Consider the following 23778-nt stretch of genomic DNA (forward strand, 5'->3'; position numbering starts at 1 on the left):
AGTGATTTGTATGCAGAAATACGTATATACGCTATGCAGACCTCTAAAACAATTGCTACCCCCCCTGTAGAAGTCCTGCCACGCTGTGGAGTTCGCCGGCTTCTTGGAGGACTACGCCCGCTGGGATCCGTCCCAGGATCCAACAGACAGCAGAACGGAGCTGATGAAATTCATCATGCTGGCGTGCAAGAAACAGCCAATCAGAAACGAGATAGCCGGGGGGGCAAAGGTGGACCAGGCTGTGAACGCCATCTGGGCAGCCATGGTTTACCACACGCCCGGCCTGCACCGCGCCCTCCAGATCTACGGTGACCACCTGCTTCATCGCCAGGGCATTGACCGTTCATAGTTTCCTTTCACTCTGTAGTTCCGTCTTCTTTAAAGACACTTTACTTACGCATTTTTTCCCCCCTGTCCACTCTTTTTGTCGTGTGCGCAGTGAGCCAGGGCTTGTGTCTAAATGAAGACTTTGTGCAGGTCTACTCCCTGGCAGAAAGCATCAAAACATGGATGGTGAGCGAGAGGTTCTGAAGGGCTCGTCTCAGTTGAAATTGACAATCCAAGGCTGTTATCCACATGCGTGTGTTTTGTTGTCGTTTGGCAGTTGGAGATGAAGCAGAGGTATCTGGTGGGCAAAATAAACGTTTCCGACGAGAAGAACGAGGCCTATGGGGAAGTCACTATGGAGTCTCTGGGTGAGTATTGGCACCGGCTTCACCGATGCCCCAAACCTGAGGAATCCATTGTGAATGTGATGCTTGTGTCCTTGTGTTGCTGTAGCTTAGATTGGTTTGGTTTGGTTGGTTTTATTCATACATCATCATGGAGCATACTTGAATTTGTACAGTACATGGATGTATGAAAGGGTCACCCCAAGGAAGCTATTTAAAGCTTTTAGTAGGGGGCCCAGTCTCCCACAAACACAGTGGCAAATAGTCAACAGCAGTGTACAACAACATATATAACAAACACATAACAAACATATAACGGACAATAGAGACAGTCCCAGTATTACATTAGGTTTCAACATTAGTATAAATGAATAAAATAAATGATAAGAATAACATTGGAGTACAGGATGATATAAATTCTTAATATAATTAGTGGATATAAGTTGATAGAAGTTGTGTTTTCAGTTTTTTCTTAAAGATGGAGATAGAATACATATATATGTGACATTTTTAGACTCTCTTCAAGCTCATTCCAGATCTGTGGTCCTCTGTATGCAATACTGAAACAGGTGCATTTTAATATCCTTTTTTTCCCTGTGTAGCTGAGGTGTGCATAGAGAAGAGCCTGCTGCTGTTCAGGTTCACCCCCTGTGGACCAGCCCGTCGGGACAGTGACTCTCTCAGGGCTGCAGAGGACAGCGTGGCTCCGCTCCTCCCCTCCGGCTCCCTAGCCGATGGAGACTTCCAGCCCAGCGCTTCGCCGGTGCCCCATGCCCAGGCAGCAGGCCCCGAGGCGGGCAGCGAGACCGGAGCAGCAGGCCCAAGCCAGGGCCATCCCTCCAGGGCCCCGCCCCAGGGCCCCGCAGCCTCCGACCAAGGGCCCGCCGGCTCCAGCAGCCAGAGTCTCAGGGGCTCCACGGAGAGCCTGTCCTCCCAGCAAGGGGAGCCCGCCTCCCCCTCCACCTTCGGCCGCAGGGCCCCCTTCAGCCGGGGCCGCCTGCGCCTCCTCTCCTACTGCTCCGTGGAGGAGCCCCGCTCCGCCCCCTCCGTCAGGGAGCGCTACCCCCTCCTCAAACACATCCTCAACTTCATGAAGGACCAGGCGCTCACTACGGCCAGGTGCGTGGCGGCCCGTCGTCCACTCACACACGGGCACATCATGGACAACCTATTCTCCCCCTGTTCTCCACAATAGTCTGGCCTCTTTTGATAAGAACGCTCCTCGAATGATTTATCGTCTTGCATGTTAACCTTTTTAAACCTGTTATTCCTGTGTGCTGTTGGTTTTTCCCTTCTGCAGCGTTCTACAGACGCTCTCTCTGAACAAAGCCCAGGCCCTGAGCGTGTGCAAGGTGCTAGAGATGGTGCAACAGTGTTTACTTTCCCTGGGGAAACCTCACCTCTTCCAGGCCCCCTGCATCCTGTTCCTACAGGAGCTGCTGGCATGCCAGAAAGACTTCACCAGGTACCATAATCCTAATAATCCCAACAAGCTGTGGATATATTTGATCTTAAGCTCCCCTCTTATGTGTAGATGATGCTGATTTGTATCGAGGTTCGCTTACTCATAATCTACCCCCTCATCCTGCAAGACACTAATTCGGGGTTTCCTTCCTTCCTTCCTTCCGTTCAGTTATTTCTCCCAGTTGTCCGGCAGCGGTCAGGACCTGAGAGAAGAGGTGCGGCGCTCGTACCAGCGGCTGGTCCTCATGCTGGTGGAGGCTGTGCAAGGCTTCACCTCCGCCAGCCTCAGTGAGAAGTAGGAGGCCGCTCTCTCATCCCACAGACTTCATCCCACAACCACTTATTTACTCACATCAGCAGTTGATCCTGCCCCCCCTCCCCCCAATCTCAACCATCTTAACAGTATTGTTTCCCCTCCCCCGGTCCACCCCAGGGTCCTGCTGCCTGCCCTGTCATGTGTCCAGACCTGCCTGCTGCATCTCCTGGATATGAGCTGGGAGGTGCAGGACCTGGCCCTGTTCCAGCAGATCAAGCTGCCCGACCTGCTGCTCAGCATGTCCCAGGAGAACATCAGTGTGCACGACATCGCCATCAGGTACAGACTGCCAGAGAATGGCACGCTCATGTCCAAGAACTGTCCGTCCGCCTTAAAAACAGTTGCTGTACCAACGCTAGCTTTGCTGACAATCCTGACATGATTTTGTCGCTGTAGATTGTTAAAGTGGCAAGCTCAAGGATTTCAGTTTCATTGTCTTTGGCGCCACATTGTGGCAATAAGCGGTAATTGCAGGAGTTCATTTCGAAACCAAACATGAGCCACCAATCACGTCAACCTGTGAGCTGCTAATGAGTTATTAATGTGGGGTGGGGGGGGTGAATGAATGAACAAATCGTTGAATCTCTGGTTTGAGCAGGCGAATCTGATTCGACTCACAAAATTCAGATTCGGGTACAGCCCTACTTTCATGTACGGTATATAATATTGCTGGCAAATGTGTTTTATTGGGTTGAATAACGTACTGTAAAAAAATTATAATGACCAGGGCTCAAAACTGCAACCACATTTTACGGGGGTAATACCGTTGTAACATTTGAGTGAGTCACATTGGTGGCAGTAAAATGTTCTAATGTTTGATTCTAAATATAGATGGCAATGAATTTCATCATGGATTCATTGGGTCTATGTTATGTTGTATTTGAAACGGTTTATACAAATTTTCCGCACTATCGCTGCGCTCTCTCATTCTCTTCTCCCTCGACGGGTCTCTGACAGCCAGGCCAGTTGACACACACACACACACACACACACACACACACACACACACACACACACACACACACACACTGCTGAAGTACATAAGCCCGCCTCCTCTCTCACTCACTCACTCACTCACCCTGATCTCGTCACTCGTCATATTCAGCACCAAACGTTTAGACGGAGCAGTGGAGAGATCAGGCAACACACTGGTTTAAACTGCATCGTTAATATGCACATAAACCCAGTCTAGTCTTTAGTTCATTCCTCCTTTTCAGCTATGCTGAAAAGTCAATGTGATGCCCCAATGCCACACACTTAACTCCAAAAATTTTATAGATGGCTGTAGCCTATAGATGTATATTTGTAATATACTTTTTTTTTTTTTTAATACAAGTCATTGATTAATCAGGTCAGGTTTTTCGGGACGCGCAGCATTAAAACAATTGGTGCAAGCAAATGATGTGCTGGTGCCACCAACTAAAACGGTTAGTAGCACCAGTGCCACCAGTGGAAAAGGTTAATTTTAAACCCTGATGACGCCCAGACAGTTCTTGGCAGCCGAAGCCAAACATGAGCCAACAATCACGTCAACCTGTGAGCTGCTAATAAGTTATTACTGCGTGGGAATGTCGCCACAGACATCCAGCTCACTAAACTTGGCAGCGCTGCGAATGGAAAGGCTTTCATGAATGAAAGGCTGAAGGTTGAATCATTACTGTGTAACTTCTATCCGTGACAGATGGTGGCGAAACTGACATCCATTTATATGAAAGTCCTCAAGATTGCCACTCTCGTGTATAATATTGCCGGCAAAATGTGTTTTATTGGGTTAAATAATGTACTCTAAATAAATAACCCAGACAGGCAGCCGTACCCTTTTTGACATGACAGCACCACCTAGTGGACGGTAGCAGAGCCTCCACTTTGCTCTTTCTACTCATGTATTTCCCTTACTTGTGCCTCACTAGACTCAAAATCAGCTTTGCTGTAAATACACTTCATTTGCCGTTAGCCAGACACAAACGGCCCGCGTGGTATGAAGACCGTGACGGTCTCTCTCCTGATCTCTGAAGACCGTGACGGTCTCTCTCCTGATCTCTGAAGACCGTGACGGTGTCTCTCCTGATCTCCGTTTCAGCCAGTGGACGGAGGAGGACGAGATCGCAGACTACAAGAAGAACCGAGACTGGATGGACGAGTGCGTGGACGGCATGTTTGAGAAGTGGTACGACAAGATCGACGAGGAAGGCTCCATGGAGGACAGGAGAAAGGTAGGGCGGGCCGAGGGTGTCACATGCAGTGAGGTGTCACCTGCCACGCCGCCACATCCAGTAAGGTGTCACCTACCAGGCTGTTGCATCGTATCGTGACACTCAACTCTGGCCGACCGGTTCACCGTACTCGATGTGTCTCTCGTTGGCTCTGCGTCACGCGGCAGTCACCTGCCCACCCGGCGCATCACCGTCTTCCCCATGGCGACCATCCGTGTCACCTATGAGGTTGTCACATGCAGTAGAGTGTCACCTATGAGGCTGTCACATGCAGTAGAGTGTCACCTATGAGGCTGTCACATGCAGTAGAGTGTCACCTATGAGGCTGTCACATGCAGTAGAGTGTCACCTCTGAGGCTGGCACATGCAGTAGAGTGTCACCTCTGAGGCTGTCACATGCAGTAGAGTGTCACCTATGAGGCTGTCACATGCAGTAGAGTATCACCTACGATTGCATTTGCCTTTGAGTTATGGTTCCTCCTTTCCTACACAAACACTTGCTTCCCTGTTTTAAACTACATGAGACAAGACCGGCATGTTGATGATGTATTCATTGGCTGTATGATGCGCTGAGTCATCAGTTTTGAAGACAGCTGCTCCATAGAGCGAACCAGCATCGTCTCAATATGGACCCGGGCTTATACTGTCAATGATGCGCCCATTGTCTTTAATAACAATATGATATCGAGAAGCATGTCACTCAGCGAATAAAATATATACGCATACGGAATCGATTCCTTTCTGAAACGCTGAACGCGGATCACACAGGTTAGGAGTATTTATTGAGTAGGTTAGGAGTATTTATTGAGTAGGTTAGGAGTATTTATTGAGTAGGTTAGGAGTATTTATTGAGTAGGTTAGGAGTGTTTATTGAGTATCTGATCCCGTGGTCCACAGATGCACATGTTCATCACACAGGTTAGGAGTATTTATTGAGTAGGTTAGGAGTATTTATTGAGTAGGTTAGGAGTATTTATTGAGTAGGTTAGGAGTATTTATTGAATATCTGTTCCCGTGGTCCACAGATGCACATGTTCATCGCGCGCTACTGCGACCTGCTGAACGTGGTCATCTCCTGCGACGGCTGTGAGAGGATGGCGCCCTGGCACCGCTACCGCTGCCTGCAGTGCATGGACATGGACCTGTGCAAGACCTGCTTCCTCAGTGAGAGCACACACACACAGACACACACACACACACACACACAGCTACTGTATTTAGCACCCTACCGGTCCGTGTTTTGTACCTGAACCACGTGAAAGTGTCACACACCCCCACTCCTCTGTGCCCGCGTTCCACCCAGGCGGCGCCAAGCCGGAGGGCCACGAGGACGACCACGAGATGGTGAACATGGAGTACGCCTGCGACCACTGCAAGGGCCTCATCGTGGGCAGCAGGATCAACTGCAACGTGTGCGAGGACTTCGACTTGTGCTTCGGCTGCTACAACGCCAAGAAGTACCCCGACAGGTGAGACGCCGCTAGATCGTCCGGGCGACGGCCCGGCCCGCCGTTGTCTCGTGTCGCGACGCTCTACTCCCGGCCTACCGGTTCACCGTACCCGTTGTTGTGTCTCTCCCGTTCGCTCGGCGCCGCGCGGCAGTCACCTGCCCACCCACCGGATCACGGTCTACCCCATGGTGACCATCCGCATCAGCGACCGCCATCGCCTGATCCAGCCCTACATCCACAACTACTCGTGGCTGCTGTTCGCCGCGCTGGCCCTGTACACCTCGGACCTGGGCGGCGAGCCGCGCCAGCAGCAGGACGGCCAGGCCCTGGCGCCCGCCACCCTCAGCCACGCCTCCGCCCTCCAGACCCGCTGCTCTCAGCTCATCACCGAGTGCCTGCTCAAGGGACAGACCGGCAGAGGTAACCGCCCCGCCGCTGGCCGCCGTGCCGCCCGAGGCCCCGCCCCCCCCCCCCCCCCCCACCGTGGTTAAGCCGCCACCCTCTCCCGTCTCATTTGCAGGTTTGCGCTCCTCAGCCCTGCTCTCCCTGCTGTCCTCCAACGGGTCGGCGTCCGAGAGCGAGCTGTGCCCCGCCTCGCCGGAGTCCTCCCAGGAGCTCAGCACCGCCACGGACACTTCCTCGCTGCCCGGCAGCACCGCCGCCATCTGCTCTCCGCCGCCACCTAGGAACAGGGTGAGTTACTGCGCCCAATATAATACAATGCAGCTTTGTTGTCACGTGTTGGGAGAACAACTGAAATGCGTCTTCTGCTCTCTTCTCTATCCCCTTCTCCTTCTGTCTAATAGAGTAAAGCCCAGGGGAAGGAGGAGAAGGAGTCGCCCCCTGCTGGTGCGGAAGTGCCCTCTCCCTCCGAGGGCCAGGAGGGGAAGAAGAGGCTGGTCACCCAGGACACCCTGGACTCCCCCAGCCTCAGCCAGACCCCCTCTGTGTCCAGCGAGGGAACCCTCTCTCCTGTGGTCAGAGGTGAGAGGGGAGATTTCATTTCATGTCCAACCTTTATTTATTCTTGTGAAGCACTGGGGTTCCCCTCATTTACAGTGATGACGAGTTTACACAGAGATCAACAACAAAAAATGTATAATAATAATAATAATAATAGTACTAATAATAATAATAATAATAATAAAAAACAGTTACAGGTTGAAGTACATAGGTCTAGAGCCATGGAATTAAACTCTGTGACTGAAGGAAACACCTCAGGCTTTAGAGGCTGTTGTAAGGTATTCCAAGTCTAAGGAGCATCATGGAAAAAAGGCAGCAGCCCTTCCAAGTTCAGAATGCACTCGACGAACCCTGAGAACAAGCTAATCATGGGATCGGGTCTGGTAGGTGCCAAGGCTCCAGATGACTTGCATAACAGCCTCCGTCAAGACGCCACCCAGCTTCCTCGAGGGCTAACCATTGTCTTTTTTACCATTGTCTTTTTTACCATCCCCGAATCTCCCCCCCCCCCCCCAGCCGCTGAGTCTGCCACCGAGACCGTCACCTCCCCGGCATCCGAGAGCGCGGACGTCATCAAGGACGCGAAGGTGTCCAAGGTGCCCCTCCAGGAGCACGTGTTCGCCGAGTGCTCCCGGGAGAGGATTCTGGGACTGCTGGCGGCCATGCTGCCCCCAGCCAAACCGGTAGGGTAGGGTGGTCAACACGGGGGTGACGGTAAAAACTGTGTTGAGTTAGAAGCTCGGCAGCCCTGTTGACCTCTGACCCCCCCCCGTCTCCGCCTCCCCAGGGCGCCGCCCAGTCTCTGTCCACGCTCAGCTCCATCCTGCCCCAGCTCTTCAGGGTGGTCATCTCCAACGCCGGCTGCCTCAACGAGACCTACCACCTGACCCTGGGGCTGCTGGGCCAGCTGATGCTGAGGATCCCGCCCCCGGAGGCGGACGCCGCCGTCACCGAGGCCCTGGCGGACAAGTACGAGCTGCTCGCCCAGGGAGACGCGGCCGCCGCCGCCGCCGACACGCCCGGGTGGAAGACCACCCAGCTGCTCTTCAGCCTGGGGGCCGTCTGTCTGGACAGGTAGGGCCGCGGGACACCTTGAGCCTTTGCTGTCTCCTTTGGAGATCGTAACGTTGTGGTTTGGCGTCGTGATGATGATGATGATGCTTGATCGGTATGCTGCCCCTCCGCGTTGCAGCCGCATCGGTCTGGACTGGGCGTGCTCCGTGGCCGACATCCTGCGCAGCCTGAACGCCTGCCCCGAGTGGAGCGTGGTCATCGCCGCCTTCACCGACCACTGTGTCCAGAAGCTGCCGCAGGCGCTCAAACGCACCAACCTCTTCACCCTGCTGGTGCTGGTGGGCTTCCCGGAGGTAACAGCTGACAGCCGGCTCCGACCCCGTCCGCTCACACCGCCGTCCGGCACCGCCGTCCGGTCTTATCCTGACCTTATCCAGTCTGACCCGGTGTCTCTCTCTCTCTCTCTCTCTCTCTCTCTCTCCAAAGCTAATTTTGTAGACGAAAACTATGACGAAAATTATTTGTCAACAACCTTTATTTAGTTATCATCATGAGACGATAACTAAATAAAAACTATTTTATGAGGACAAAAGCTATGACAAAATCTATTGACCTTTTTGTCAACAAGTAAAAACTAGACAAATGCTAGGGAGGGACGATTTGGGAAGTGATCCAATCAGATTGCAGAGATTTCCATGAAAGTCATGGCTCACACTGAAAAAACAAAGAACACACAGAAATGTAATTCAGTAGCTTTGTCCATCAGTCTAATAGATGTTTCCTCCAGGAGTATATGAGTTTGGAAATTCTAGAGAAATGATTAAATAATGCAATACACTTCAATTAAATCGATTTTAGTCGACTAAAAATACTGTACATTTAGTCGACTAAAATCTTAATGCAATTTAGTCAACTGAAACTACACTAGAGCTAAAACACTTCAAATGACTCAAATATAACTAAAACTAAATAGCATTTTAGTCAAAAGACTAAACTAAATAAAAATTTGCTATCAAATATATAACAATACTGTCTCTCTCTCCCTCGCCGTTGTTGGTCTCAGGTGCTGTGCATGGGCACCCAGTCAGTGTTCGTAGACAACGCCAACGAGCAGCATCACATGATCCTGCTCAAGCACTTCACCGAGAAGAACCACGCCGCCGTGGTGGACGTCAAGACCCGCAAGAGGAAGACGGGTGAGTGGGGCGGAGCCATCATCGGACACGCCGTCGCTCTCTCTGGCTCAACCTTTCCTATACTTCAGCGCCGAGTAGGAATTATGGTGCAGCTGTGTTCTGTAGAGACTTTAGAATGGGGGAATCCTGTGGCGTTCCTTTTGTATCGGAGCTCCGAATTTGGCGCCCGGGACGACGTTGTATGCCAGTTGAATACGTTCCAGAAACAATGCGCGAAAAATCCGCTTTCGCCCCATCTTTGTAGTTCTAGCCAAGTTAGCTATTGTTAGCCATTGTTAGCAATACCAGTTTATTACAACAAACTATGCTATTTTTCGCATATGAACTTAGCAACATTGTCCACTGATAGACGTTAGACTGATAGACAGTACTGTGTATACGACTGATTTAATGAGACACAAATAAGACAGAAGTGCTAATAAACAGTCTTATTACAGCTTTCACTTATTGTTGATGCGCGGAGTAAATTTTTTATCCGAGTAAAATGGCGGAAATTGCGAGTTCAGGGGACGTATTTGATGACGACCTCGGGAATCCCGACGTTTCCGGTACAAAAGGATAACTCCCGTATCTCCTCAACCCTCCCCTCCCCCCGCCCCACCCCACCCCACAGTGAAGGACTACCAGCTGATCCAGCCCCAGGACCCCGGCGCTACGGCAGGCTCCCCGGGCCAGGCAGGGGCCCAGGGCCCCCCTCACGCCCAGCTCAGCCGCTACCTCGGCAACTTCACCTCCATCATCAGCCACCTGCTGCAGGGCAGCCTGGACTTCAACGCCCCGGACGCCGTGGAGGCCAGCTGGGTCCTCTCCCTGGCCCTCAAGGGCCTCTACAACACCCTCAAGGTACGGCGGGAACATTCCTCGTGCGTAGGACTCTTATCGGCTTGCCTGTTCACCTTTCCCGAGCGGCTCCGTGTCCCACGCGGTCGCGGTTGGCCCCCGCGTTCGATGTCGGGAGTGTGTGACGCTGACTGTGAGCCCTCCTCCCTGCAGAAGCACGGCGTGGAGGAGGCCCAGGAGGCCATCCGGCAGTCGGGCCTGACCCAGCTGCTGGTGAGGAAGTGCAGCAAGGGGACCGGCTTCAGCAAGCTGTGGCTCCTCCGGGACCTGGAGATCCTGTCCATCATGCTGTACTCCTCCAAGAGGGAGATCCACTCCATGGCCCAGGACGCGGAGCGGGAGGAGAGGGAGCCGGACAAGGAGCACGACTCGGACCACTCCAGCTGCTGCACCGACGACCCCGACCCCAACCGACCGGACCCCCTGGAGGGGCTGGACGAGGAGACCAAGATCTGCTTCCAGGTCAGCGCCACGACACCGTTATTACACTACCGTCCGACCGAACCCTAGAAAAATCTCTTTGCTTTGACCGTGGGATCCGCCTCCCGAGTTTCCATGCTTCTGTTTAACCCGGTCGGTGTTTACCTGTTCTATACAGATTACCCACGATGCCTTGAACGCCCCTCTGCACATCCTGCGAGCCATGTACGAGCTGCAGATGAAGAGGACCGACTCGTTCTTCCTGGAGGTGCAGAAGAGGTCGGTACCGGTTGGGGGAGGGGGGGGTCGGTACCGGAGGCGGGCGACGGCCCAGACCGGGGCGCTCAGAGAGATGCTCACTCACGTCTCGTGTGATCGCAGGTTCGACGGCGACGTGATCAAGACGGACGAGACCATCCGCACGCTGGCGCAGAAGTGGCAGCCCGCCAAGCGGCCGCGCTCTGAGGAGAGGAGCACTAAGGCCGTGGACACGGACATGATCGTCGTGCCCTGCGTGGTGAGCCGTCCGCCGGACCGCTACTGACCACGACGGTCGATGCGGCGTTATCGTATTCAAAAATACACAGTCTGGGATTAGGGACCGTCACACAGTTCCGGTTAACGTTTTAGTAACGTTAATTTTATTAAAGTTAATTCTCTCCACCTGCCCCCCCCCTCCCCCTCTCCATCAGTCCAAGCCCAGTCACTGTGAGAAGGCCACGGAGGAGACCAACGTGGTGACCCAGAAGCTCATCACCAACTCTGAGAGCGACCTGCAGCTGAGCTACGCCAAGCAGCGGCGCACCAAGAGCTCCGCCCTGCTCCACAAGGAGCTGGACGCGCGCAGCAACCGGGCCGTGCGCCAGTACCTGGTGAAGGTCAACCAGGCCATCTCCACGCTGTACGCCCGCCACGTGCTGGCGTCCCTGCTGGCCGACTGGCCCCGCGAGGCGGCGCTGAACGAGGACGCCCTGGAGCTGAGCGGGGCCTCGCACATGGCCTACATCCTGGACATGCTGATGCAGCTGGAGGAGAGGCCTCTCTGGGAGAGGGTGAGTTAGGGAGGGGTAGGAGGCGGGAGGGTGTGTGTGTGTGTGCGTGCGCGTGTGTGCGTGTGTTCTCGTCCGGTCGTTAGCCTCTCTGACGAGGCTCTCCTCTGCGTCTCCCAGATCCTGCAGAAGGTGCTGAAGGGCTGCAGCCAGAGCATGCTGGGAAGCCTGTCCCTGACGGCGTGCCAGTTCATGGAGGAGCCAGGCATGGCCGTGCAGGTCCGCGAGTCCAAACACCCCTACGACAACAACACCAACTTTGAGGTGGGTCTTTCGACCGCCCCCCCCCCCCCCCCCCCCCCGCAACTAAGCCAATGTGAAAGATTTGAGCAGGAAGTGTGTTGAAGTGCTTTTTTTCCCCCCGCCGTGCCTGGAAAGTTCCAGAATCTGCACGCCAACGGTGAGTCGTGACGGCATCCTCTCCCTTCTCTGCAGGACAAGGTGCACATTCCGGGGGCCATCTACCTGTCGGTGAAGTTCGATCTGCGCTGCTACACCGAGGAGGGCTGCGACGAGCTCATCATGGCCAGCAGCAGCGACTTCCTCCAGGACCTGCACAACTTCAGCGGCTCCCCACAGAAATGGTCCGACTTTGAGATCCCCGGTAAGCGGCCAAGAACCGGGTCTGGAGAAGAAACTCTCAGCGTTCAGCCGTAGTGTCTGTACTAGTGTGTCTGTACTAGTGTGTCTGTGTGTGTGTGTGTGTTGGGAGGGAGGGAGGGGGGGTCCCCGTGATGTCACATCTGAAGTGTGTGTGTGTGTGTGTGTGTGTGTGTGTGTGTGTTTTTTTCTCAGGGGACACCCTGCACTACAGGTTTATCTCCGACATGAGCAACACCGAGTGGGGCTACAAGTTTACTGTGACTGGAGGGCACAGGGGCCGCTTCCAGACAGGTCTGTCTATAAATACACACACACACACACACACACACACACACACTGATGACTGCTGAGCAGTGTGGGCCGGGGATGGAAGCATCTGTGGACCTGTCACATGTGGTTTGTGTTTCATAATGGGCTCCTAATTCGGAGTCTGCCCAGCCAATGGAACACTGCTGATGAATCTGATGCATTGTTCATTCTGTGCACCCCTCCTCTCTCCTGGTCCTCCGCAAACAGGTTTTGAAATCCTTAAACAAATGTTGGCTGACGAGCAAGTGCTTGGCCACCTCCCGTTGGCCGACATCTGGGACTGGCAGGTGGGCGTGGCCTGTCGTCAGACAGGGAACCAGCGGCTGAAGGCTATCCACCTGCTGCTCCGCCTCCTGCAGTGTCAGTCACAAAGGTGAGGCTCTGCGCCTTATACACACATATGCACGCTGTCTTGCATACACCCGCACCCCGCCATTGTGTGCTATTTTGGACATTTAGCCCTATTTGTGGTCTGTCTACCATGAACCTGAAACATAGAGACCATAATTTCACTGATCGTTCTAGTATTGAAGCCGCCTTTACACCATTGCGGAAAAATGACTGCGGTACGGTTCTGAAAACACCGGAAGTCATTCATATCCTATGAGAGTCCGCAGACCGCATGCGACAGGGCTCCGAGGGATGCGGTCCGGACAAAATTCCGCTCCGGTGGACGTCCGTATGCATTCAAAAAATTTTACTCATCCGGCAAATCCCAGTCCGGCAGTACGACCGGAAAATAGCGTTGCTATGGTTTTGGTAAACAATGGTGTGTGTAAACAATGATGGATCTCTTTCTTGTCACTTGAATCATTTAATGTTATAAACTATATCGTTTTCCAAACAGAATTAACAAGCCCATGTGATCTAGTGAAGCACGTTGTCAATATAACCAGACAATCTAGCCAGCATAGAGCCGGCTTCGGCTATGGCTAGTTAGCTAAAGTTAGCTATAAGCTTCGTAGATTTGTCAAACTTAATAAATACGACACACACAACCCAAAATAGTTGGGTTGTCAAAATAGTTCAATATTGGTGTAACTAAGATAGCTGGGTAATAAAATATTTTTCCCACAGACACATTTGCTACAAAGTCTGTAACCTTTTAATATAGTTAGGCAAATTTGTACCGCTTCGATGTCTGCCATCATTGTGGCAATACTCCGCCCCCTCGCGTCAGAACGGTTCGGGTGTAGTGCAGTTACATGCGGGCATACTCCATACACCCACTGGTGAAAACCGTGTGTCTCTAGCCCACTCAGGGGCTGAGTTGTGGAGTTCATGGCATGGATAGTGGCGTGGTGGCGAGACTCTACCCGCTTGGGTCAGAGCTCATTGAGCACAGTACAGTGACCTCTGGGCAATCTCCTTGCACCCACTGGCAAAGACCGTGTGTCTCTAGCCCACTCAGGGGCTGAGTTGTGGGATCCTTGGAGTGGATAGTGGCTTGATGGCGAGACTCCGCCCCCTCGGGTCAGAGCTGGTCGTGGACAGTGTACCTCTCTCTGGGCCACCCACCTGCCCCCACCAGTGAAGACCCTGTGTCTCTAGCGCACTCGAGGGCTGAGTTGTGGGGTCCGTGGTGTGGTGGCGAGACTCCGCCCCCTCGCGTCATATTGGGTCGGGGGCAGTGGAGCCCTCTCCGGGCTACCCACCTGCCCCCACCGGTGAAGACCATGTTTCTCTAGCCCTCTCAGGGGCTGATTTGTGGGGTCTGTGGCGTGGTGTGGTGTAGAGGTCGACCGATTATGGGTTTACCGATTACCGATTTCTCTGGGAAGTGGTGAGGTGCACTAGCTAACGTTAGCTAGCATGATGAGCTGGCTAGCTAACATTGCATCCAATGTAATGTTACAACCTCAACTACCAAGACTGCTAACAGTCGCTAGCAAAGACGTACATGTATACATACAGCCGCTGGCGCTGGCTAGCGGCCCTCTGTCGGTTCGTTGTTGGCGTGGTATGTGAGTGGAAAGCCACCAACTCGCCGACGGAGGACCGCTAGCAGCGCCAGCGGTGGCCCCGCTGCCTAGCCACTGATCCTGCCATAGGAGGGCCGCCACGGCTCCTGCCGGTGGACCGCCGAGTTGGTCGTCAGCGGGCCGCTGGCTGCCCACAGATGATCTGCTAGCTGGGTAATGTTGCATGTTTTAGCTAACTCTCTCTAGGTTAGCTTAATATCCAAAATTACAATTCCTGACGTTATTCACACAAAAGACAAGAATCGATCGAATTACAGAAAGTAAACATTGTATCAAAGTGTCCAAATAAATGTACAGTAGGACCCCACTTATCCGAACCCAACGGGACCGAAGGTCGTTCGTATCTCTGAAATGTCCGGATGACTGAAACATATGTTAAAATGCACCAAATTCAATAAGTGGTACTTGTTTCATATAGACTCATAATACACCGATAAATACCCTTAATTACTTGTGAAAATGCATCAAAATTGCAATCAAATAGCCAACTAAACTCATACAGCTTAGCCTATAATAGGCCTACAGTAGCCTAGAACAAAATAAACAAATTTCCACTTGAGTGCATGCTTTGATCAAATACAGTAGCCTACTTTATTCTCAAATGAGGCCTACGCTGCATCGATAGTCTACTGTATTCGCAGAACAAAATGGTAGGCTATAGCCTAAAAACAATCCAACATTAGAACAATTAGAGCAAATGATAATCAATAAATAAATGAAATGACAGACAGGTTGTCGTGTCTTAGGCTATTGCAGCCTAAAGGAAAGTCTCCAAAACAACCGATGTAGGCTAACGGCTATAGGCTGTAGGCTATTATTTAACAAATAGGCCTAGTAGGCTAATCTACATGCTTACAACACGTCTGTGTTCCTGAAGTCCATTAACTGGGAACGAAAAATGACTTGACAAAGGGACACAGGGAGTGACGACTATTGGACATTTGCTATTCTAGGTGTGCTGGCTTACAGCCACGCACAAAAAAAAACAAAAAACAGTTGTGGCTTAGTACTTTGATAGTTGCCATGGAGATAAGGTCACATCAACTGTCAGCTGTTTGGGCATTTGCATGGTTTATTTGCTGCCGGCCACGGTGACATCACTGACTGAGCCGACCGTATCAGTGCCAGGGATCCGAGCCCTGACCAGACCAAGTATAGTAGGAATATGGCAGAGCACACATACTCATGTACTAGCCATAATAGGTTAAGCAGTTTTGAGTAGGCAGGAGTACTGGCCTTGACAGCCAATTAGCGTAACAAAACATAGATCAAACTTTTGCCAAATCCAGTCGTAAGAACGGCGGAAAAAAACAATTTCGGCGAGAAACTCTGCTAGTGCATACTCTTGTTTTTCTTTAATTGTTGTTATTGAGTCTGTTCCTGCAATAACTGCACTTGTGGCTGTGTTTATTCTTCTAACGTCGTTGCTTCATTCTACTAGCGGACAGCTGTTCTATTTCTCGTCATCATCTACACTGTCATTAGATTATACAGGAACCAATCAGGGACTGGGGGCGGAACAGCAGTTTAAATGCAGTCTCCTGATTGGTTACCCATTTTCTGGGAAAACACAAATCGTTCTGGGCAGCTGGAAGTCCAGACTCTATCGTGAAAACGTTTTCTTTTTCTTCACACAGAGTCTGGCTTCCAGGCTGCTCTTTTACTATTCTTCTGACCTCATCAGGTCTACACACCATCAACCTCACTCTGATCTGTGTGTTGGGGTTTCCCCCACCTTACACACGCACTCATCAACATTCAACAGTTCCCACAAGTGGATACGTCAGTCTTCTAACTGTGTGTGTGTGTGTGTGTGTGTGTGTGTGTGTGTGTGTGTGTGTGTGTGTGTGTGTGTGTGTGTGTGTGTGTGTGTGTGTGTGTGTGTGTGTGTGTGTGTGTGTGTGTGTGTGTGTGTGTGTGTGTGTGTGTGTGTGTGTGTGTGTGTGTGTGTGTGTGTGTACAGGGGCTGCGAGCTGACTCTGCTGAGGCCTCTGTGGCAGTTGTTCATGTCCATGGAGAACGGGCTGAGCCAGGACCCGACCAGCATCACCGTCCTCCTGCCCCTCCACAGAGCCCTGACCGAGCTGTTCTTCATCGCCGAGGCCAGGGCCACGGTGAGACACACACTCACACACACACACACACACACACACACGGTTCCAGCACAAGTACAACAACAATGTTGGCCTATTCCAGGAGATGGAAGGGAGTAGACACACACACCAGTAACACAAGTTGCAGTCTTGGCCAGTGAATGTGTGTTGATAAAGGTGTTTATACTGGCCCACCTGGTCACCTGCTGGGCCCTATCCCAGTCCACGGGCATGCCATCTGGACTACTGCACTCACTCACTCACTGATACCACATTTTTGGCTTGATGATGGGGAGAGAGATGGCTGGGGAGAGAGATGGCTGTGCGTGTGTGCGTGTGCGCGTGCGCGTGTGCGTGTGCGTGTGTGTGTGTGTGTGTGTGTGTGTGAGAGAGAGAGGGAGAGAGAGGGAGAGAGACAAGCTGCTCTATCACGTCTTGAGTTATTAATTAAGAAGATATCCGAGGCTGTGCGATAAGCCCAAAATATGTCCCCGTCGATCAGTGTGCTTGTGCAGGCTGGGCAGTCACATGACTAGTTACTCCTCTATTTCCAGAGCTGGCGGGGCCCTGGGCTGCCTGCCTCCTGCAGTGCCTCTGAAATGGATCTCAACCACAGCCTCCAGGGTAGATGATAGGGAAGGAGTTTGGCTTTGTCTTTGTGGAGGAGGTTTTTGCCAGTTAATGAGGCGGTGAGACCCAGCGATCAGCATTGTTTCAGCAGACCACCAGGGGGCAGTAGTAGTTCTCACCAGCCACACAGTCACAGGCCAACCTAGGGAATGTGGTAGACTGAGATGGCCCACATGCATGCCTAAACACAATCGCAATACGCACACACAAACACACACACACACACTCATGAACATTCACACACAGTGAGGACAGGCGAGAGGATCCCCCTGGGGCCGATCACCTCGACCCCACGGCCTTTAGTATCATCCCAGCAGAACAATCTTTCACAGGCCGTCGGATGTGTTTGCTGCACCGTCTGTAACACTGAGTCACCCTCCCTCTCCTCGCCGGGGAGCGGAGTGTGAGAGCAGGGAGAGGAGAGACATGGCGGGATATGGCAGCGGTGTGTGTGTGTGTGTCAATGTCACACATACTACATTAGTCATTAGGGAATTTAACACTAGAGCGACTCTGGAGCTGGTGGATTGAGACGCCATGCCCGGCTGGCTGCTGTCCCTGGGCAGAGCCGTAGCAGGGCGCTGGCATCGAGGTGGGCGTCCCCAGGGCCACCCCCCAGGGCCACCCCAGGCACCCCAGTAGAACAGCAGTGTCATTTCCAGTCAGCGTTATAAAACACACTGCATAGAAACACTAGCAAACCCATCAATAGAGCGGTTGCTGAACAGGAAGTGTGTTGGTGATAGGCTGCTGTCAACATCCTGGTTTCCTTTTCTTTTTTTCTTTTTTTTACTCTCTCACGCTTTGGCCCCTCCCCTGCCGTACTCTGACTGGCAGTTGGTGATAAATGACTACTTGGCACAGGATGTGTTCCAACCTATTACGTACAGTATTACATTTCAAAAGAAAACAATTGTACAGTGTACTGTATGCATGCAGCCCCTCTGGGTTACGGAATGACATGCTCTGATCCAAGAGTGTGTGGAAACACTACCAACATAGAGGCCTTATGTCATGCAGTCAACATCTACAGTCAATCCAGAAAGTCTGCACATCCTGTTCACCTTGTCCATGTTTTATTATGCTGCAGACTTGTTCTACAATGGATTGAATTCATTTGTTGTCTCAAAATTCTACACAAAATGGCCCATAATGACAAAGTGAAAACAGTTTTTTAAATTAAAAATCTAAATGTAAAATATCATATCACATCATCACAAGTGTGCGCATCCTTTGATAGGACACCCAAAAGTGAGCTGAGGTACATTTTGTTTCCACTGATACTGCTTGAGATGTTTCTACAACTTTTGGAGTCCACCTGTGGTAAGTTAAATTGACTGAACATGATTGGGGATTGCCAACACTTGCCTATATAAGGTCCCATAGTTGACAGTGCATGTCAGAGCAAACTCCAAGCCATGGGGTCAAAGAAGTTATTGGCAGACCTCAGAAACAGGATTGTGTCAAGGCATAGACCTGGAGAAGGGCCACCAACATTTGTAAATGGAAGTAGTTTGGAACCACCAATAATTTTCCTAGACCTGCAATCGGAAAAGAGGGGCCTTGGCCAGGGAGGTGAGCAGAAACACTTTGACAGAGCTCCAGCATATCCTTGTGGAGATGGGAGAGCCTTTCAGAAGATCAACCATCCAGGCAGCACTCCACCAATCAGGCCTTTATGGTAGAGTGACCAGACGGAAGCCACATGACAGCCCGCTTGGAGTTTACCAAGATTTTCTGGTCTGCTGAAACCAAAATTGAACTTTTTGGCCTGAATACCAAGTGTCACGTCTGGAGGAAACCAGGCACCACGCATCATCTGCCTGATACATCCCTACGGTGAAGCACGGCGGTGGCAGAATCATGATGTGGGGATGTTTTTCAGCAGCGGGAACGGAGCGACTAATCCTGATTGACAGAAAGATGAATGCAGCCAAGTACACCAAGGTCCTAGAAAACCTGCTCTGGACCTCAGACTGAGGCGAAGGTTTACCTTCCAACATGACAACGACCCGAAGCACACAGCCAAGAGAACAAAGGAGTGACACAGAAAGTCTGAATGTCCTCGAGAGGCCCAGCCAGAGCCCAGACTTGAATCCATTATGCCAAGAGGAATGGGCAAAAATCCCCAGAAACAAGTGTGCCAAGCTCATAGCTTCTTTCCCAAGACGCCTTGAAGCTGTATTCTCTGCCAAAGATGCATCAACCAAGTATTAGGCTAAGAGTGTGTACAGATATGTAACCCCTAAATAACCTAATTTCATATTTTCTAAAAACCTGTTTTCACTTTGTGATTATTGGTTAGTGTGTGTAAATGTTGAAGGCAAAAAAATTAACTCCATCTATTATGTTAAGTCTGTAATGTAATAAAACATGGAGAAGGTGAAAGGGGTGTGCAGGCTTTCTGGCTTGACTGTACAGCACGTATTTACTAAAAAGTAAGCCTAGTTGCTCAGTGTGTTGACATGCTGGCTAGCCCACACCAAAGCGATGGCATACAGGCTAAATTCACAGTGTGTAAATGGTAAATGGACTGCACTTACACAGCCCTTTTATCCAAAGCACTTTACAATGGCCTCTCATTCACCCATTCACACACACAATCACACACACCAATGGCGGCAGCTGCCATGCAAGGTGCTAGCCTGCTCATTGGGAGCAATTTGGTTCAGTGTCTTTCCCAAGGACACTTCGACATGTGGACAGGCGGAGCCGGGATTCAAACCGCCTACCCTGCGGTCATTGGACGACCCGCTAGCCACAGCCACCCACAGTTACATTACATGTCAACAAGCTGCCAATATGGCATGTTGAACTTAACGCAGTCTATACTGTAGTCTTCTGTGTTTTTATTTGGAACAATACACAAGTAGGTATTGCCTATAATAACCAATAGGACCATATAATCAATCAGTTCTTCGGGTTTAAAAGCACATTTTATCCTAATAGCATGAGTGCAAGTCGAGATGTCGAAGTCTATAAACAACGTGCATCAGGAAGTGACTCTTTCAAAGCTGTTTAGAGATCATCAAGGGATCATTTTTTGAACCCGTGTATCCTGAGATTACACGTCATGGAATGTCATGCACTGTCGGCTGTACAAATTGCTGGAGGATGTTCCTCAGCATAAACAGGCGAGTGTGGGGAGATGGACGGAGGTGCGAGGCTCTGGACTGTGTCTCCTGCACCAGGAAAGCTCCATTTGGCCGCTCACGGTCCATTTGGGTCCTGCTTCGTCTTATCTATGTTCCCTTGCTCTCCTCGCATACAACGCAGGGGTATTTCTCTCGGATGAGGCCTCTGGTGGAAGATCTCTTCGATTAGTTTGCCATTTTTGAGGATTTTCTCTCCTGAAACCTGAGTGGAGCTTTTTCTCAGTACTGTGAGACGGAGATGAACATGATAGGGAAACTCCACTCATCACTGTGAGTGTGCATCAAGCATTTGAACGGGACCCTCTACACGCTCTCTTATAGCACCGGCAGAGAGGCTTCCTCCAGCCGCTTTGATACTGACCTTCTTTTTTTTTATGGCTAAATGAAATCCTGCGTTTGAGCTGTGCGTGCCTGGGTTTTAATCCCTTGTCAATGTCAATGTCATTCTATTTCTACAGCACCATTCGTACAAATAAAAATAGATGGATACAATTATAAATCATGTCAACACAGTGAGGACGGATTTAAAAGAAACTAACAGTTAAAATAATTTTTTAAATGTAAAAAAAACAAAAACAAACTAAAAACTATAAAGAACAGTTCAAGATATTAACACAAGTAAAGCAATATTAAAAAGGTATGTTTTAAGATCTTGCTTAAAAGTCACCACGGTCTCAGGCATTCTCAGGTCCTTGGGTGTTCCAAAGGCAGGGGGCAGAGGAGCTGAAGGCTGCCTCCCCAGGCCTCTTAGTCCTGACTCTAGGAACCATTAAAAGCTCAGTGCCAGAGGACCTGAGGGACCTACTAGGTGTATATTTTAAAAGCATGTCTTGTACATGTACTGTACTTGGGTGCATTATTATATATGGATTTAAAGACTAATAAAATAATCTTAAAATCGATTCTAAAGCTGACAGATAACCGGTGTGGTGATTTTCAAGCTGGTGTAATGTGAACCCTCCTCCTGGTCTTTGTAGAGCCTTAGTGCACACAGCGAGGGTAAAGACTGGAGGTATAGACTCGGAGTGAGTGAGCTAAAGAACAATAGTGGAGCAGGATAGGAGTGCGACTGACCCTGTGTCTGTCTGTGTTTTCCAGGAGCAAGGCATTCTCCAGGAGTACTTGCTGGCCATGACTACCAACGAGCAGCTCCACAATCACACCGCACAGGTGAGCTTTCAGCACCTCTCTTATCCTTGACTAGCTACGAAATCTTTAGTATGCAAAACGACTTTCATATGTACTTCTCAGATTCAAAGATTTTCCCCCTGAATGCTTCCAGCGTTTCTCAGAATATTGATGTTCTCTCAGCCTGAGCTCTTGACTGGCTTGCTGGTTATCTTGATGTCTTCGGTATGTGGGCTCCAAAGTCTGGCCTAGATACGCTCCTCACTGTGCCTTGTGTGGGCGTGATACGTCGCAAAGCTCTCACTTTACTCCACATACCTGTAGGCATACGCCGTGCATTTGCAGTATGGATGCACAATATATCGGCAATCATATCGGTATCGGTCCGATGTGCAAAACGGGGCCGATGTAAACAGCCGATACTTATTTCTGTCTAGCTGCTGTTGTGTGTGTGTGTGTGTAGTTGTTTGAGACGAAACGATGCAGTAAATCTATGATTTATAGGCTTTTTTATTTATAGGCTTTTCCAAGTGTTGTGGAGATAGAGACAGTGTTTCCATGTGTTTTTAAGTATGTACAACATTTGCTTATCATATAAACTTGTTTTTATACAGAACATATCGACATCGGTAAATATTGCTTATCGGCCATAACAACAATGTTAATATCTGTTATCGGTATCGGGTGCATCCCTAATTTGCAGTTTGGCTCACTTTACTAATCGCCCATCGCAGTCCCCCATGGCGCTAATAGTCTTGCGTTGTTGTGATTCAGCTGGTCCCTGTCTCTCGGACCGGTGAATCATAACGCCATTGACCCCCCCCCCCCCCCCTCCCCGGGGCGCCCTGTGTGGGCTGTGCTCAAGACTAATGTATTTGGTCATAATTACCGGCCATTACGCTGCGTGGCCGGCCGGTCGAGCCGCCATCCTCTCCTTTGTGGGCGGGTTCAGGCAGAGGGGCTAGAGGGGCGGGGCCTACGGGAGAACGGACCGCCGGAGGGAGAGAGTGAGGTGCGAGGCACCGTTCCAACATGAACGCCTGTCAAAACGAGCCTGTCGCGACGGGGCTCTCCACCCCGGAATGGCCGTCACCGTCAGCCTTTCTTCTATAAGATGAGCATGGCTATAGAGGCAGACGCTGTGGAGTAGATAGACACGTAGATTCTTATAGATACTCTGTTGATTCCCAGGGGGAAATGGTTGAAATGTGATGAGCGGTCGGTTCTCTTCAACTCTGGATGAGACATGGAGGACGGTGCTTATTGTCTGTGTGTATTTGCTGGCACGCAATTGAATTGTCGCCCTAAGATTCTAACAGTCTCCTTCCTTATCTTCACCTTGCTTGTCCTCTGTCTCTCCCTCTGTTTCTCCATCTCTCTCTCTCTCTCTCTCTCTCCCTCTGTCTCTCTCTCCTCTCTCTCCTTATTTTCACTTCCTTTGCTCTCTGCTTGGTATTATCGTTCAGGCTCTGAAGAACATCGCCGCCATCAGCCTGGCTATCAATTATCCCAATAAATCCACCAAGCTGCTCAACATGTCCCCCTGAGAGAGAAAGAGAGAGAGAGAAAGGGAGGGGGAGAGAGAGAAGGGGAGGGGGAGAGAGAGAAAGAGGTGGGGGCAGAGACGGAGAGGAAGAGGAAAAGAAAGGAAGACGAAGAAGAAGGGGGGTCTCTCAGCCAGCTCCGTTTGAGAGAGGGAAGAAGGGGACCGACGGAACCTCTTCTCCAAGAGAACCCAGTTTCCAGAGAACCCAGTTTCCAGAGAACCCAGTTTCCAGAGCGCCCCCCGTCTGTTCATCACAGTCCTTTTTGCCGTAGGTGGGTCCAGCATGTCAGCGTGTCCATTTACAGGAGGGGACGTTCGCTGAGCGTCTATATTTTTAGGATCTGTTTTACTTGAAGATGCTAAAGCCCGGGAAGTGTGCCAAATTAGCCACTTTAGGGGGTACGTTTATTTAGTTCCTTGTTTGCCCCCTAAACAAACAACACCTTGGGTTAGACAATCGATCACAGCGAAAGCAGGTCACCTTGCCTACTTGCCTGTCTCTCTTTGGACCCTTAGAGCAGTCTAAAAATACAGGCCAGAACAGAGGCGTCTCATTACTCACTATGGGAGAGAGGGAGAGAGAGCTGTGACCCAACATCTCACTGAGCCTTCCCTTCCCTCTCCACACCCTCCTCCTCATCCCCCTCCTCCTCCTCCTCATCCCCTGGACAGTAGATTTGTCCCAAGGTGGTTTCTCACACTGCTGAGGGGCTCATAGGAAACAATCAGCATTTA

At 50.9% G+C, this 23778-nt stretch overlaps 1 protein-coding gene across 1 annotated transcript in view; it reads left to right on the forward strand.

Moving 5' to 3' along the window:
* zzef1 (zinc finger, ZZ-type with EF hand domain 1) overlaps positions 1–23101 on the forward strand; it is a gene marked incomplete at its 5' end in the record, with an annotated part of 33679 nt that extends 10578 nt beyond the window's left edge. The window contains 29 exons of the mRNA XM_084449972.1: positions 71–308; positions 440–513; positions 605–695; positions 1274–1790; positions 1972–2136; positions 2305–2430; positions 2569–2730; positions 4532–4664; positions 5690–5828; positions 5968–6133; positions 6267–6535; positions 6636–6808; positions 6922–7099; positions 7595–7761; positions 7866–8152; positions 8271–8445; positions 9156–9288; positions 9902–10131; positions 10282–10590; positions 10727–10827; positions 10930–11065; positions 11241–11600; positions 11718–11861; positions 12033–12201; positions 12393–12491; positions 12717–12882; positions 16455–16605; positions 21468–21539; positions 22964–23101. Of these exons, the coding sequence (XP_084306098.1) occupies positions 71–308; positions 440–513; positions 605–695; positions 1274–1790; positions 1972–2136; positions 2305–2430; positions 2569–2730; positions 4532–4664; positions 5690–5828; positions 5968–6133; positions 6267–6535; positions 6636–6808; positions 6922–7099; positions 7595–7761; positions 7866–8152; positions 8271–8445; positions 9156–9288; positions 9902–10131; positions 10282–10590; positions 10727–10827; positions 10930–11065; positions 11241–11600; positions 11718–11861; positions 12033–12201; positions 12393–12491; positions 12717–12882; positions 16455–16605; positions 21468–21539; positions 22964–23044 (5211 nt within the window). The 3' untranslated portion in view covers positions 23045–23101. The remainder of the gene's footprint in view (positions 1–70; positions 309–439; positions 514–604; positions 696–1273; positions 1791–1971; positions 2137–2304; positions 2431–2568; positions 2731–4531; positions 4665–5689; positions 5829–5967; positions 6134–6266; positions 6536–6635; positions 6809–6921; positions 7100–7594; positions 7762–7865; positions 8153–8270; positions 8446–9155; positions 9289–9901; positions 10132–10281; positions 10591–10726; positions 10828–10929; positions 11066–11240; positions 11601–11717; positions 11862–12032; positions 12202–12392; positions 12492–12716; positions 12883–16454; positions 16606–21467; positions 21540–22963) is intronic.
* Positions 23102–23778: the final 677 nt, after the last annotated feature.

This window comes from Borostomias antarcticus (genome assembly GCF_949987555.1).
Source record: "Borostomias antarcticus genome assembly, chromosome: 15".
NCBI classification, from domain to species: Eukaryota; Metazoa; Chordata; class Actinopteri; order Stomiiformes; family Stomiidae; genus Borostomias; species Borostomias antarcticus.